This window comes from Taeniopygia guttata, chromosome 1A, assembly GCF_048771995.1.
Source record: "Taeniopygia guttata chromosome 1A, bTaeGut7.mat, whole genome shotgun sequence".
NCBI lineage: Eukaryota > Metazoa > Chordata > Aves > Passeriformes > Estrildidae > Taeniopygia > Taeniopygia guttata.
In genome coordinates, this window is record NC_133025.1 from 31,816,894 (window position 1) to 31,831,432 (window position 14,539).

The window sequence follows — 14,539 nt, forward strand, 5'->3', positions numbered from 1 at the left end:
TAAATCTGATTTCCTTTTATTCCCAGGAGAGCTATGTGTAGTTTCTAAATTGAGAGCTGAGTAGAATCGCCTCAAAAATAAAACATCCAAACAGCAATATTGTGAATCATTACTCAAATAATTGTTTTTGAAGTGGAAAACTTAGATCAAAAAATGAAGAAATTCTTTAAAATGGGAACTTATTTGAAATTCACTTTGCTTTTGAAGGTTTTGATCATTAATGTGGAAATTGATTATCTTTGTTGGCCTTATCACGTACTTTGATATGTGTGTTTCAGATTGAGATTTGTATGGTGTTACTGTTTCCAGTATCAAAGTTAAAGCTGTCCTAGATGAGACAACAGCAATGATAGTGGGAAACTTTCTATAAAACTTACATTCTTGAAACAAAAATGAGAAGTTGACTGTTTGCATTTTTTCATCTGTAGGCAGCAAGTAACAGAAATCATATTTGTTTTAAAAGCTGTCAGTACTCTCATAGATTCACTTAAAAAGACTCAACCTGAAAATGGTAAGTTATTGTTAAATAACATTGTTCAAAACAAGGTAACATTATGTCTGCCCCAAAGATGTATTTGTTATTTTCTTTAGTAGTTTTCACAGAAATTGGAAAGAAAAGTGTACTCTGTAAGAGTCACTATTCTGTAATTCTTCATATATGTAGGTGAGAGGTAGCTGGCAAGAAACCCCACAAAATCTTTCCAGTATGACTAAAAGTATAAGGACCTAAGATATATTTAATAAAAGAGAAAACTTAAATTTATGGTGTCCTTTATTAGGTAAAGCTTAGTGTCTTCTGAAAACAAAGAAAAAAACCCATGTTCTATAAAATATTAATGGAATTCTTAAATATATGAAGCCTGGCTGGATCCTTTTTTCCTTCTCATGATACCTTTTTAGGTTCATGTTGTATGGTTCATGTTCACATAGGCGCACTCTGCAGTTAAAGGGGTGTAAGTTAAATGCATGGACAGGCTGCTAGATATTTACACTTGTGGTCTTGCTTTCCCTCTCTTCCTGCACTATTATTTTCTGTCCTCTGGACTGAGCTTCTCTCATTGATGCCTGAGTAAATGGTTGACAGATTTATTTAAAGGGCTGAATCAAATGAAAGACCTCAACTTCATTTAAAATTACCTATCCTGTTCCTCCTGTAAGCTGCACCTCTGGTATACATGGAGAGTTCTTGGAAGGAAACTTAATCATGAGTCTTGGTTAAGTCCACTGTATTGGACTCTGAAATTCTGACAGAATTGTGTATACAACATCTCCCTCTACCTCCCTGCATTTCATATTAGGAGGAATAGGAAAAAAAAAAAAAACCCAAAACGTTTTTAATCCTGAAACAAACAAACAAACCAGCCTTTCCAGGAAAACACAGGTGGGTTTCTGGAAAGAGGCAGTGCCTCATTTGCATCATCGCTGAGCAGCCAGGGTTATGATGATGTGGTTTCCATGTTTCATGGCAAAGTGTGCAGGTAGAGCTCTATGCCAGGATGCATAAAGCCTTTTGGCTAACCCTGAAGCTAACTGAAGTGCTACTCTGGTGGGTCTTCCTCTTAGAGGAGTAGAGAAGCCGACTCAGCTGGACTGTTCCCCACATCCCTCTTCCTGCAATGAGAGACATTCTTCCCCTGGTCCCTATGCAGCAGTGCTTGCCAAACCTCCCACACACTTTCTTAGAAAGAGAAGTACTGGACAAATTACAGAATCATTTCACTCCCACTTCTTCTACCTTCTAATAATTTTGTTTATTTAAGATAATTGTTAATGTTGTCTGAAGCCATGGGTTTGTTCTCTTTTGAAAGCAGAGCTAAAACAGAAGTAAGCAAGGACGTGACATTATAAGAATCATGCTACAATGTTTAATTTTACTTGTTGGACTAACAAAACTTTACGATGGATATTTTTTGTCTTTGTTTGGTGTTTTTACCTTTGCTTTCCATAGCTCTTATAATCTGAAATTATTTGAAATCAGTAGAAAGTCTCATTGCTGACAATTTTCCGAAAGTGAAATGTGCATCCAGTTCAATTTTCTGTCAATAGCTGAGAAATGCAGGCAGAAAACATATGTATTACAGATGGAAGTATTATCTTAAATTTGTCAGTTCTGCATTCCAAAGACACAGTGAATGACTCATATGTAGAAACACAGGTGTGTAGCACCACTTTAAGGATATTATCCCACATGGCCTCTGGCTGCAGCTGAAAAAACAAATGGTTCTCCTGCAGAAATCCTGGCCCGTATCTGAGTGCCCTGTGTGGATGCCATAGTGTCTGTATAGCACTAAATACCTGTGTTTAGGCACACTGAATTTGCCATTACTTAGAGGTATTGGAAAAAATCTGTTGTCAGTGTTTAGAGAGTGGTAAGTGATTCAGTCTGTTCTTTTCTTCTCTGCAGTTGATTCTAGCACATGGGCACAAGTTATTGCCTTGTACCCGACTTTAGTAGAATGTATCACCTGCTCATCCTCAGAAGTGTGCTCTGCTTTGAAGGAGGCACTGGTTCCCTTTAAGGACTTCATGCATCCACCAGCAGCCAAGGTACAGAATGGAGAGTCTTGACCCCATAAAACTTCTTTTTTATTCTTGAAAGGATTATCCAAAAATGTTTGCTCCTGGGTGAAGTTTCTCTGAGGAAATCTCTTGTGACTAGTACTTTGGCAACCAATACTGACTGCCTCTTAACTGTATTAACAAGAGCTCAGTAAGTCGTGAATACAGGCTTTATCTCAAAGGTTCCAGAGTGAGTAGCAGTGCAAACCTTTAATAAATATAATTGACTAGTCAGAATCATTTATAATCTAATGTACTTGCTACAGTATCTTGAAGTGGTGATTGAAAAGTGGGCTTATGTACAGCTTGTTGTGTATGTGTTAATGATGTAATTAAAAAATATTTCAATTCAGTCAGATTTATTAGGCTGGTGTTTTGCACCCTTTTTTGAAGTATGAATTGTACTAAAATTTTATGCAAGATGGTACTGTAACATTCCATATATCTGTAACCAGCCTTTGTAAACAAAGGGAACTGATATACTTGTGTGTATAATAAATGGTACAGTTATGTATAAAATAGTTGCATTTATTATTTAAATTCTTTTAAAAATATTGATAATGTCAAATGCTTGAAAATGTATTTATTATGAATAAGTTGTATGCTTGCATTTTTACTTACAGTTTGCCTTTTAAATTGCCAGATATGCTCATTCATATCTGATCATGTTAGTTTTTGCTCAATTGAATGTATCGTCTTTGTGGCCACTGGACATCTGCAAAGGGTCATATAATGAAAGATTGAAGCAAGCAGTCACAGTCTGCTGATCTCAAACTTCAAAGCAGTTGACCTGAAATAAGTTTGAATATGCACAAATCCACTGTAGCACTTCAACACTACCATACCTCACTTCATAATAAATTTGTTTCAAGATTTTTGTTCTACTTAACTCTATCCATTTTTGCAGTTGCAGCCTTGCTTTAAAAAGAAAAAGAACATATTTGAGGGTTGTTAGCCTTTTTTGACCTTCTTGGCAAGTATCACAGTCTTTGAATCATGACCCAGAAAAGGCAAGTTCAAATATCTAAAATACTTGGCTGTAATATTTTGTTCAATAATTTTAAGTGTTTTGTTTTGTAATGTCTTTTCAACCCAAACAAATTGTTCTAATCATTTAATATCGTTTAATTATAAACTCTGTCTGATAAAAGCCATGAGAAGTGTATTTCTGAAGATAGATACTCAGTTAGAAATGCAGTAAAATTTGTCATTAAGTAAATGTGAATTTGTTTGACTTTAAGATAATACACAATTGAAGCAAACCACTTTTAATAGTATTGTTTTTAAAGTTTGTGATCTAGCATTTAAACTCTTATTTAATGAATTTTGATTTCAATAATGTTTCACCTGTATTCAAATTTTTAATCTGTGATGTGAAAGCACAAAGGCCAAATGAAAAAAAAAAAAGGTGCCTTTTTTGGATTTCAGAACTTAACTTTAGGGTTTTGTTTCTTCAAGTCTTTTGTAGATATTAAAAATTGTCATGCATAAGAAATGGTATTATATCTGTTTGCTTTGCACTTTCCTTGCTCAAGGAACACTGATTGGTTCAAGTGAATAGGTGTAAAAGCTGTAGAAGCTTCAAGCTGAATGTATGATGAACTGGTCATGGTTACCCTGCATTAATAATGTTCTCCAGGCAGTTCTTTGGACAGCTTGCTCCCACAAGTCTCCAGTTTATGGTCCTTTTTAAAAGCTTTCTGTTTTAAAGTATGGTAAATATTAAAGAGGCTTCAAGACATTGCATGTTTCTTTGACCAGAGTTGCATAGGACATAATTGTCAAACCTGAATAGTTTTAAGAGAATACACAGTTTGCATTAAGGAAACAAACATTTCTTGTTAATAAAATTTATGTAAAAATACCTTCTCTGGAGGAGCAGTTCCAGTATACTGCAGAACCGGATCTTACATAAAAGTAGCAACATCATCCATACTCTGAAAGCTAGAACCTGACAACTGTTCTCCTAATTAGTGGAAGATAAGTCGAGGTCATTAAAGAAGTAAACTGTAGGACAGGAAAGAAGGGAATTAATTTATTTTAGAATATATAGGTGTGCAGTCCAAGCTTTGGGTGAATTTGTTTCTAATTAGTTTTGAATGGATTTTTCAGTGATCATACAGATGCATTTGTCCATTGAGGCAAATCTTCATCTTTATCTGTAATTCAGAAAGGGATGCATGAGTCTTTCTTGACTCTAGAACTTATACTACTTTACACCTATGAATATTAATCTTCAAAAGATTTTGAAATAAACTACCAATGAGCTAACTTACCATCCTTTCCTCTTAATTATAAAATGAATATCTGTGCTATTTGAGGCATGTTTTGGACATGCAATCTGAGGTTAAAGCTGCTTTTTTGTATTTTGTATAGATAGTTTGAAAACTAAAAACAAAGCTCCTTAGCTTAGGAAATGTTTTTATTGACTAATTTTGTCTGTGAACAAAAATTATTCCCTTTACTGTGCCTTCTTGTCCAACACTCAAATATTTCTTCCAACTTGAAATACCAATGTCTTTTTTCTAGTTATACTTTTTGCTAAGCATTCTTAGGGCTTCTTTGAGGCAAGCAGTATTTTGAATATTTAAATTTCACATTTTTACATGTTTCTAGCAAGGTAAATCTTGTTCCAGAAGCAATTGAATTAATTTAACATTACCTGTTGAGTAGACCCATGTCCAAGTTAAATTCAAGTCTGTAGGGTTGCTTAGTCATGAGAATTAAAACCTGTGGACATTTAGAGGATGGGGTCTGGACTGTGTTGCTGAAGTCAGCTAGAAAAGTGCTACAGCTGACTGTATAGAAATGTGTCAGCTGAAGTTCAAAGATAAGAATTAATTGCTTATTAAATGTAACCACAATCTTCACCTTTTTCCTTCTTGTTCACAACTTTAAAAAAAGATGTGGATGGAAATCCAAAGAGAAAATTATTAGATTATTAGCATGTTCATATCAAGACTTTGGATTACTTGGGAAAACTTGTACGTCTCAGTGGTATGATCACTGCTTTAATGTACATGAGGATTTAAGATTGCATAGTAAGTAATTATGAAAAACGAACAGATGTCTCAAGCTGGGAAGTTTTTACAGAAAGTCTTATTCCCAGAAGTAACCTACAGTAGTTATTTGCTTATCATCAGAGATGGTTATCTAACTGGACATCTGTTTTGTTCCCTTGTACATGAGCCTGCTTCTCCACCTGCTTTATTGGTGAACTGTGGAATTTTACTGGATGTTAAATCACATGAAACACATGGTCACTGTTAGTTATTTACACAAGTAAATAAGAATATGTCTGTGAAACTTGAGTAGTTTATCATTGCACTCTGCAGAGGTCTTTTTTTACCCAGGTTGAGTTGTTTCTTCTTGCCAAAGAGTAAATCTTCTCATCACTGGCCTTGAACTCTTCAGGCAAGATACTTTTAGTGAGGCTAATGCCTTTCTTTTCCTCACAATGTCTAACCCAAGTACTAGTCATCAGTGTATTTTACAGAAACTCATTTAGAAGCTCAAGATACGAGTGTTTTTGGGAAGAGGGAGGAGGAAAGCACATTTTCTACTCATCTGTTTCTGTACTACTCAATTCTGTGTCTCTTCACTAGCTATTCACCTCACATTTGCAGCTAGCTATTCATTTTCTGTATGCAATTTTTTGGTTTGTTATGGTGATGGCTAATCAAAAACATCAGAAATCTACTGCCAGTCCATTGCTTGTGCAATTGATATGAATAACAAAGATTGAAGAAATTTGCCCAGTAAAAGGGAAAGAGGAGAGAAAATGGTTGTATGTTGTCAAATTGACTGGGCCTGAAGAATTTCTTCCTGGTATTTAAAGAACTAATCTGAGTAACCTCAGCATTTTTAAGATCATCTTTGTGGTGTCCTTGTGCCTGTCAGAGAGTAACATGCTAAAAACTGATCCTTCTTTTTCTAAGCTCCTTATTTAAGAATTTATGCCTTGATTATGAAACAACTGATAAAAAGGATAAAATTTACCTGTGTGTTTAATGTGCTAACTACAGGATTTCACTAGCAAGAGAGGAGACTATTCATTGCTTGAATTTACTTTATTATCTATGTTTAAAGGAACTCTCAGATAAGCTTATTTTTATGATCAGTTTGATAAGCTTTTTTTACTCCGTGTCAATACATTTATTTCCACTGGTGATCCAGATGCCTGCCTTAAGAACTTTTAAGCATCAGCAGAACTTACAATTTATCAGCAGTGTAGTTCTTTTTTCACCTAAAATGTATTCCTTATGGAAAGAATGAGTTAAGTACCGCTATCATATTTTTCTTCAATCAGAAAAATTGTGATGTTGAAACATACTCAAAGGCATTGGCCCCTTTGTCCGTTTTGTTTTCAGAAGAGACTATCAATAATTAAATAAGAAAGGAAAGCCTTTGGAAGTCATACAAGTCAGGTATCTGACCCCTTCACAGTTTTGTTACTGAAGACCCTGATCTTCAAACTAGAGTAATTCCTGCTGCTCTCTTGTGCACAAAATATTTGCTTGATACTTTTAGTGAGGCTTGACACAAGTCTCCAGGGGTATCTCCTAAGCTGAAGCTGCTTGAAGACTGCAGTTCATGAGGCTGTGGTGGCTGCAAATGTGAAGCCTGATATCACTCCATTTGATGGTTTTAATGTTAACTATTTCTTACTTAGAACAATTAAATCTGCCAAGGAATTGCCTTTCTGGCTTCCTTGCCAGAAGACTCACACTTCTGTCCGACATTTACATCAAAGACCAAAGCCTGGTCTGAGGGGTGTGGCTGAGAGGCTCCATAGAAAAATGGCAGCTAAAACTGGATTGCCACCAATTCAGAGAGAGCACAGAGCAGTCTGGTTTCGATCAACTTCTGTCATGAGAAAACATGGAAGGGGACAAGCATATTAAGTGCATAGTGCTGCTGGGATGTACATGTACAAAGAACTGATTTCTGGAGTACATCACAACTACTACTTGCAGATCTACTTACTGAGTATCTGTTCATGCCTCTGGGCTTGGCGAAGCATTATACAGTACTACCTTACCACTAAAATGAACTCCAGAGTCTACACAAAGCACTTCCCTAGAACAAATGCGGAAAGATAAACATTTATCTTAGAACAGACCTACTTAAATTAAATATTTTCTGTCAAAATACAGAATTAACAATGTCTGTTACAGCTGTATGCACTATACTGTTAAAATTTTAAGCAGTTTTGTGGCCATAGTCTCAAAGAAAATGCACTGAACTCATGGAGTAGCATGAGCCCCTCTCTCTTTATAGAGTGGGAAGCAAATTTTTGAAGTACTAAACTTCATTTCGGTAGTAGTTGCTCTTTCTTGCAGTTTAATATCACTTTAACCAATTCAACTTAAATAACTTGGTCAAATTTGGAAATGGGTTAGGAATTGAAAATAGTTTTGCCTTTTTTTTTTTCTCTTCAATACCTTCACGGGTCTATCCTGTGTAAAATCTGCTCTCTCTAAAAGCTGAAGGCAGTGGCAACTAGAAACTTTTAGTTCTGTAGTCTTCGTTAACAAAATGTATTTCATGGATGTATTCAATACATTTAAAAGAGATCAATCTAAGAATTATTTTCAATGCCATTTTTCATGTTATACTCTGAATCCAGAGATCTTGTCAAACTAATGAAGTGTTAAATTATCAAAAAATGCACTCATATGTTTTCAAATAAAATGTAACCATTTAGCATCTAACAAGCGATATGATCTTAGCTATGTAAAATGAATTCCCTAGTTTTAAAAAGTTACCAAACTTAGTGGGACTATATTTAATTGCAAACAAACATTTAAATAATTGCTAATGAAATAATAATCTTTTAGAGGAGATGAATGTAGGTGCAAAATCAGGCTTAAAATGTAATTTCTTGTTTATTTAAGTCATTATTAAATAGACTAAAATAGAAATGATTCGTCCTGTAATAAACTTAGGAGAGGCAGTATGGAATGTCTGCTTTGAGATGCACAAGTTAGATTTCTCTTCTGAGGTTTAGGTAACTAAAATTTTGAGGTCTACCACAAGATTAACTAACCTGGCTTTCATTTGCAGTCAGGGAAGACAAAACAGGCAGGCCTGGCAGTAGAGTCATTCCATCCTACAAGATCATCTAAGTTGCTATGTGGAAAGTGACAGTTCTTGCTACCAGAGCATAGGACAATTTCCTTAGGCTTAGGCATGTGGTGTTTTTTTAGTTTACTTTAGATATCTCAAAATGGAGAAAATGAGACACAGTAAAAGCAGTTGCCTTTGCTGTTGCAATGTGTTGATGGTGCTACAGTTTTTTTGAGTTCCCCTAAGAGCATCTTCTTTGTGGCTATTGTTTGTTTGTTTGCCTTTTGGGTTTTTACATATCCTTTGTAAGGGTTTGCTCTGAGGCTTGTCTGTTTTTTCCCTGGGTGAAGATAATGTTCAAATATTTATCCGTTGTATCCTGTGTTTGCAAGGGACAACATGCTGTGACTTTCTTGTAGTCATGGCATTAGTGTAAATAATTACATGAAGAGTTAAGAGATCTACAGTTACTGTTAGTGTACAAAGCTGAGCTCTTTTTGAGCCTTAAATTCTCCCTGCTGCTGAACCATCTTGGTTTTCCACTGGTTTCCCAATTTGGATGAGTACATGATGTTACTGTCTTCATAAACTCAGTAAATAGAGCTAACCATTTCCATTACTACTACACTTTTGTACACTCATCAGATTATTTTTTGATTGTTTTATATATTACATTAAACTGCTGCTTTTTTCACAAGTGTTTCAGATCAGCAAGGTTACAGTTACTCCTGATACTGTCCACCTGGGTGCCTGAATTCTTATTTTTTGTATTTGAATTTCTCATCTCAGGAAAATGAAAAAATACTTGCCAGTAAACATGAGTTCTTTGAAAGTCCTTGCACACTTATGCTCTTGGTAAACACACCTTGAATTACTGAAAGTAACTAGGGCTCCCATCCTCAAAATCTTTCAGAGCTTTGCATTATGGCATGAAGCAGCAAGATGGATGATTCCAACATCAGGGACTGAAAGCTTGCAGATTGGTGCCTGTATCCAGCTGCAGCCTTGCATATTTCCTAACCTTTTAGTTAATTTTTCATTGCTTTCAAAGATCTATTGTAATAGATCTTGGACTTTTTAGATAAATGCAAGTCAAAAAACATGTGTAGGTCTTCTGATTTGCCATATAATAAACTGTGATATATGCTAAGTATCTGCCAGTAGTTTGTACTGATGTCCAATTACAATTTTAAAAACAACTTCTTTTTAGACATTATAAATATTTCAATTATTTAACTTACCAACTTCAAAAAGAAACAGTATTTTACAGTTATCTCACCTTCTTATAATGAATTTATCCAAATGATATGGTTTGAATTTACATTTTACTTTTGCCCAGAAGTGCTGATTTTCTTCAAATAGGAATTGCTAACTCCTTGTCTAGGAAACTTTCTAAATATTCTCATGATATTAGATGTATTTCGGTCTGTTAATTAACAAATATAAAAGATACCTTAATTCAGGAAAATTAATCATTGAAATACTAAGTCTTGTGTAAAAGTTTATATTATAATTGAGGTGGTCTTAGAATAGAAGGGAGCACATTTAAAAAAAGGCAAAAACTAACTCAGAATTAAATAAAAACTTTAATATTCTAAGTTTGCAGGATTTTTCCCACTGCTAATATATTTTGTAATATACTTTAAAATAAAACTGATTATTTAATAGGAAAAATAGTAGGGAAATATCTAGTGTTTACTTTTTCTTTTTAGTAAGCAATGTCCCACTTTCAAATTGCATTTGTTTTTCAGAACTGAGTTTTTATGCGTATACCAACTATACCGAGTAGGAACGGAGCATACATTTCCTTAGTGCATCCATATTTGTAATGTTTTGCCTTTCCTTACCTGACTTCAAAAATTACAACAATTAAGTCTCACTGTCTCTGTGAAAAATATGGATTTACAGAGGAAAACGGGAATTGAGAGAAAGCGGTCTGGAGGAGATCAAATAGGCCCTTTCAGAACCAGAAGTAAAGGACTGAGTTATTGGATGTTTCTGTGTTCTCAGCTGTAGAATGTTCTTTAATGTGCCATGCTCTATCGAAAACACATGAACTTCAGGATCACCTCATCATACACAATCTCTTAGCATGTTTTCTCCAACAGAGTATCACTGTCTTAGACGTGTTTTAAACAAATGATCAGTGATCTGATTGTGCCTGATGCTTCATGCATGTAGCAACTTCAAAAAGGGGGAACTACCTAATTGTAATGTATTTTATCTTTGTCTCTAAGGTGGCAATGTGTTGGCTCCTTTCCAGTGTGTCTTTCTCAACTACAAATTTTTTGCAAGTTGTCATAAAAGGCATTGCATTTCCTTCTTAACCCATGTTGTAGATGGAGTTTTGCATTAGAAACTTCAAGACTATTGTCCATATTCCTATTTCCATATTCTGCACCACTGACGTTAATACAGTTTTTGTAAACACAATTAACACATTTTAATTTTTAAAGTCAGTATAATCCCTCTGGTGTGCCGGTACCTGTTTTTTTTTTAATAGATTTGTTCATACGTGTGTTGGTGGTGAAGGACCGATAGAACAGTAAGAACGCTAGTATTTATAATTTTCGTGAATATGTAATGAGGTTCCACAGTGGGTTTCTTTGAGGTCAGTTTCTGTGGAAAAATCGTCATGGAGTCTGCTTACATTTAGAAAGGGAAGAGCTTCCAAATTAGAAGTCCCGAGCCAAGGGAGGTACTGTATGTACCCCGAACACCCGTGCCCACTGTGCCCCTCGGGCTGAGCAGCTGAAAATCCCCGCCCCAAAGCGGCCCGTGCGCTCCCAGCCCGGTGCCGCCGCTCCCGGCCCGTTTGGGGGCGGAGGTCCGGCCGTGCCCGGGGCCGCAGAGCGCAGCGCCCCCGTCTGTCAGCGCGGCCCGCGCGCCCGCGCCATCTTGGGCACTCGTCGGGGGCAGCGCTCCCCCTCCCTCCGCAAGATGGCGGCGGCCGGGTGAGTGACATGCCCGGTCACGTGGCGCGAATCGCCCCGCGCCCCCCCGCGCGCGCGGTCTCTATGGCTCAGCCGGACACACGGGCGGCGGCGGCGAGGGACGGGCGGGCGGACGGAGCTGCGGCGCCCGCACGGCGCCTCCTTTGTCTGCGGCCTCGGCAAGGCGAGCGCTTCCCCCTCCCCGGCGCTCCGGTGCCCCCGCCGGAGAGCTCGGCTTCCTCCTTCCCGCCGGCAGAGGCGACGGAGGCTCCCCGCTGGGGCGAGCGGGGCGGGGGTCCTTCCGTGGCCCCTTCGCCCCGGCCGGCGACACGGCGCGTCCTCGGGCGAGCGGGGCTGGGTCCGGACGCTCCGGGTCTGGAGCGCCCCGGCCCATCGCCGCCTCTCCGGGGAGCGGGCGGGCAGGCCTGGCGGGGGTGGCGGGAGGTCAGGGCGGGCTGGCGGCCGCCTCTCCGCCCCGCACCCCGTTCCTCGGCGGGCTGCCCGGGCCGGCGGGCAGGTCCCGCGCCGCCGCCGTTCCTGCGGGGGGGCGAGGAGGGCGGCTGGAGCTGGTGGGGGGGTGTCTTTCGGCTGTGTTTCTTCGCCCCCTTCTGCTCCCCCCCGACTCCTTGCCTTTCTTCCTTCCCTCCCTGCTTCCCCTCCCCGCCCCATCTGTTTCAGGCTTGCGGAACTATGGCTGTTTGAAATTAAACGTGATCTTTACTGTACCAGCTGGGGTCTGTAATGTATCTGATAAATGAAGCTCTTCCCGTCGGTTTCAGGTCATGCAAGGAAAAGGGCAAATCTGAGGAGGGAGCTGGGCGGGGTTTCCCTTTGCTTTTCACAGTCAGGCGAGAGGAGTCTGGTTGATGTCTGCAGCAGATAAAGGAGACGAGGATCATCAAAAGACCTCAGAACCCTTTTATCTTTCTTCTGTTTTTCCCTCTAATTTCATTTGTCGCTGCTGTGTTGTCTGCCTGCTTGTTTCCCCCTTCAGAAGGGGTCGGGAGCACCAGGGCCCTGGCTGAGGTAGTAGTTTGTGCTGTTGGTCGGGTTGTGACATTGCCCGCTGTGGAGATAACTGCGCAAGCTACTGCCTTGCTAGTGCTGGTGATGATCAGCTGCAGATGAAGACAATGACAATGGGAATCCCCTTTGTATTCCCGGGATTGCATGCTGCTGAGGTGGCAACAATTCCTTCTCTTCCTAGTTCTGCAGGAGGAATCTAGCCTTGGCCACCGAGGCAAGTAGTGGGGTTCGACCCCATCAGTAGGACGCTCCTTCTTTTCGCAGAGCCGGATGAAAAATCACTAGTTTCATGCTGTTTGGAGGGTACCTGAATTTGGGCTGAAGAGCAAGTGCCTGCATTTCTTCTCAAGCTTAGACCTTATTATTCACCTGGCGTCCTTGAAAGAGGTGGATTTTCTATTTTTTGAAGATGGAGATCAGTGACAGACTTGTATTTTGTGTGATTTTAATATGCAAAACTTGTATGTGTGATATTAAATGCTTTTGTCTGAATGGTAAAAAATCATAGAGTATTTCTCTAACAAAAGCAAAAATATGTAATTACCACTTTATATAGATAAGAGTCTTTTTACAGTAGAGTTGACCAATTGTACTGCTGGCTGCTCACAATTTTAGGTGAACTTCTGAGATATCTTTCTTGTATATTTTAATTTATTGTGAAAACAAAGTCATGAATTTGCTGTTGTGAATTAATTAAAATTGCTGGTATATTTATAGTGATGGCTAAGGGTATCTTTTTGATACAAATTTTAGTGTGTTGATTGCTTATTACAATGGCTTAAACTTGTAATATATTAAAACCTTTATAATAAATGTGCATAACTGTCTCATGTTTTTAAAAACAAATTAATTTTTATAAGACCTAGCTATGAGTCTGTTAACTTTGTAGTGAAAATTAAAGCTGTAGCTAAACACTTGAAATTTAGTCGATGCTTTAGTAGTGCTTCTGGTTCACAGTTCTAATGTATTTATAAGATTGAGAAGAAACTTACAGATACTTAACTCAGCCTCTCTTTTTGAATTGTTTGAACTCATTATGTGTTTAGAAGACATGCAAAGGTTGCTCTTGCACCTCTGCTGAATGTAAAGTGTCTTGCAGAACATAGAGAAAAAGTTTAATCTGATGATACATCGTTTTTACCCTATGCACTGCATTATTCTGGTAATTCAACCTTTGTCATGAAGTCAACTTTCCAAAAGCTAGATATTCTCATGCTCACTAACAAACCAACACATTAAGTGTTGTTACTAGTAGCTTTTCTCTGAAGTAAAATAGCAGTCCTAGCTGTTGACTGTTTCCAAATTCAAAACACCCTTGGGTTTTTTCCCTAACTTAATTGAAGGGTCAGAAAGGATGCTGTACCTGCCTGCATTTCACATCCTAATAAACAGGACAGACCAAGCAGAGCTTGTTTGATTTGGAAGTTAGGATGGTATTTTCACCGTCTACCTTTAGGCATGTTATTTTAACTGGCTAATCTACCAGTCCCTTTCTCTTCAGTGGGAAAGGCAGAGAAATATCCCTGATACAAACCATGCTGGCAAGTGCCTTAGTGTTACTTGATCTGAATTAACCTTTCACAGAGCTTGTCTCTGTATGTTGATTGTAAAGGAGGTGAAGGTGCTTCAGCTAATCTAAGTGCCTGTAGGTGGGTTGTGTGAAATTGTCCTCCCTGTTGCTTTGCCTTATGCTCAGGCAACTTGGGTAGGATGGATCTTGGCTCCTGTTGTAGCTTTTTGGGTTTGAGGGGAAGAATCAATGAGAGAAAATACATTAATCATGTTGCCATTAAGCACGTAGTTGTTTTATGTGTTGTGTAAAGTATCTTCCTTAAACTTCACGTGCCTCTGAACAGTAGTGTTTTGTACTGTGGATGACTTTGGGACCATGTTAAGAGCCTGTACTAAAATGAGAGAATACTACTGAAGGAGTGCATGCAGGGGACTACTGA

At 38.4% G+C, this 14,539-nt stretch overlaps 1 protein-coding gene, 1 long non-coding RNA gene and 1 other non-coding gene across 6 annotated transcripts in view; all 3 read left to right on the top strand.

The window, feature by feature from the left end:
* The window catches only part of MON2 (MON2 homolog, regulator of endosome-to-Golgi trafficking), a 64,268-nt gene extending 60,815 nt beyond the window's left edge, over window positions 1–3,453 (top strand). For 3 of the 4 annotated variants that reach the window (XM_030258790.4, XM_072922592.1, XM_030258824.4), the window contains 2 exons: window positions 429–511; window positions 2,405–3,078. In XM_030258790.4, the coding sequence (XP_030114650.2) occupies window positions 429–511; window positions 2,405–2,568 (247 nt within the window). In that variant the 3' untranslated portion in view covers window positions 2,569–3,078. Of the gene's footprint in view, window positions 1–428; window positions 512–2,404 lie in introns of all 4 variants that reach the window. The other variant, XM_030258801.4, reaches the window with a different exon arrangement.
* A 7,987-nt stretch (window positions 3,454–11,440) lies between these two features.
* On the top strand, window positions 11,441–13,089 carry LOC140681922 (uncharacterized). Its single transcript, XR_012053143.1, has 2 exons — window positions 11,441–11,582; window positions 12,852–13,089. It is a non-coding gene; the product is annotated as an uncharacterized lncRNA (long non-coding RNA).
* Window positions 12,574–12,665, top strand: MIRLET7I (microRNA let-7i). The gene has a single exon (NR_049003.1). It is a non-coding gene; the product is annotated as a microRNA let-7i (primary transcript).
* Window positions 13,090–14,539: the final 1,450 nt, after the last annotated feature.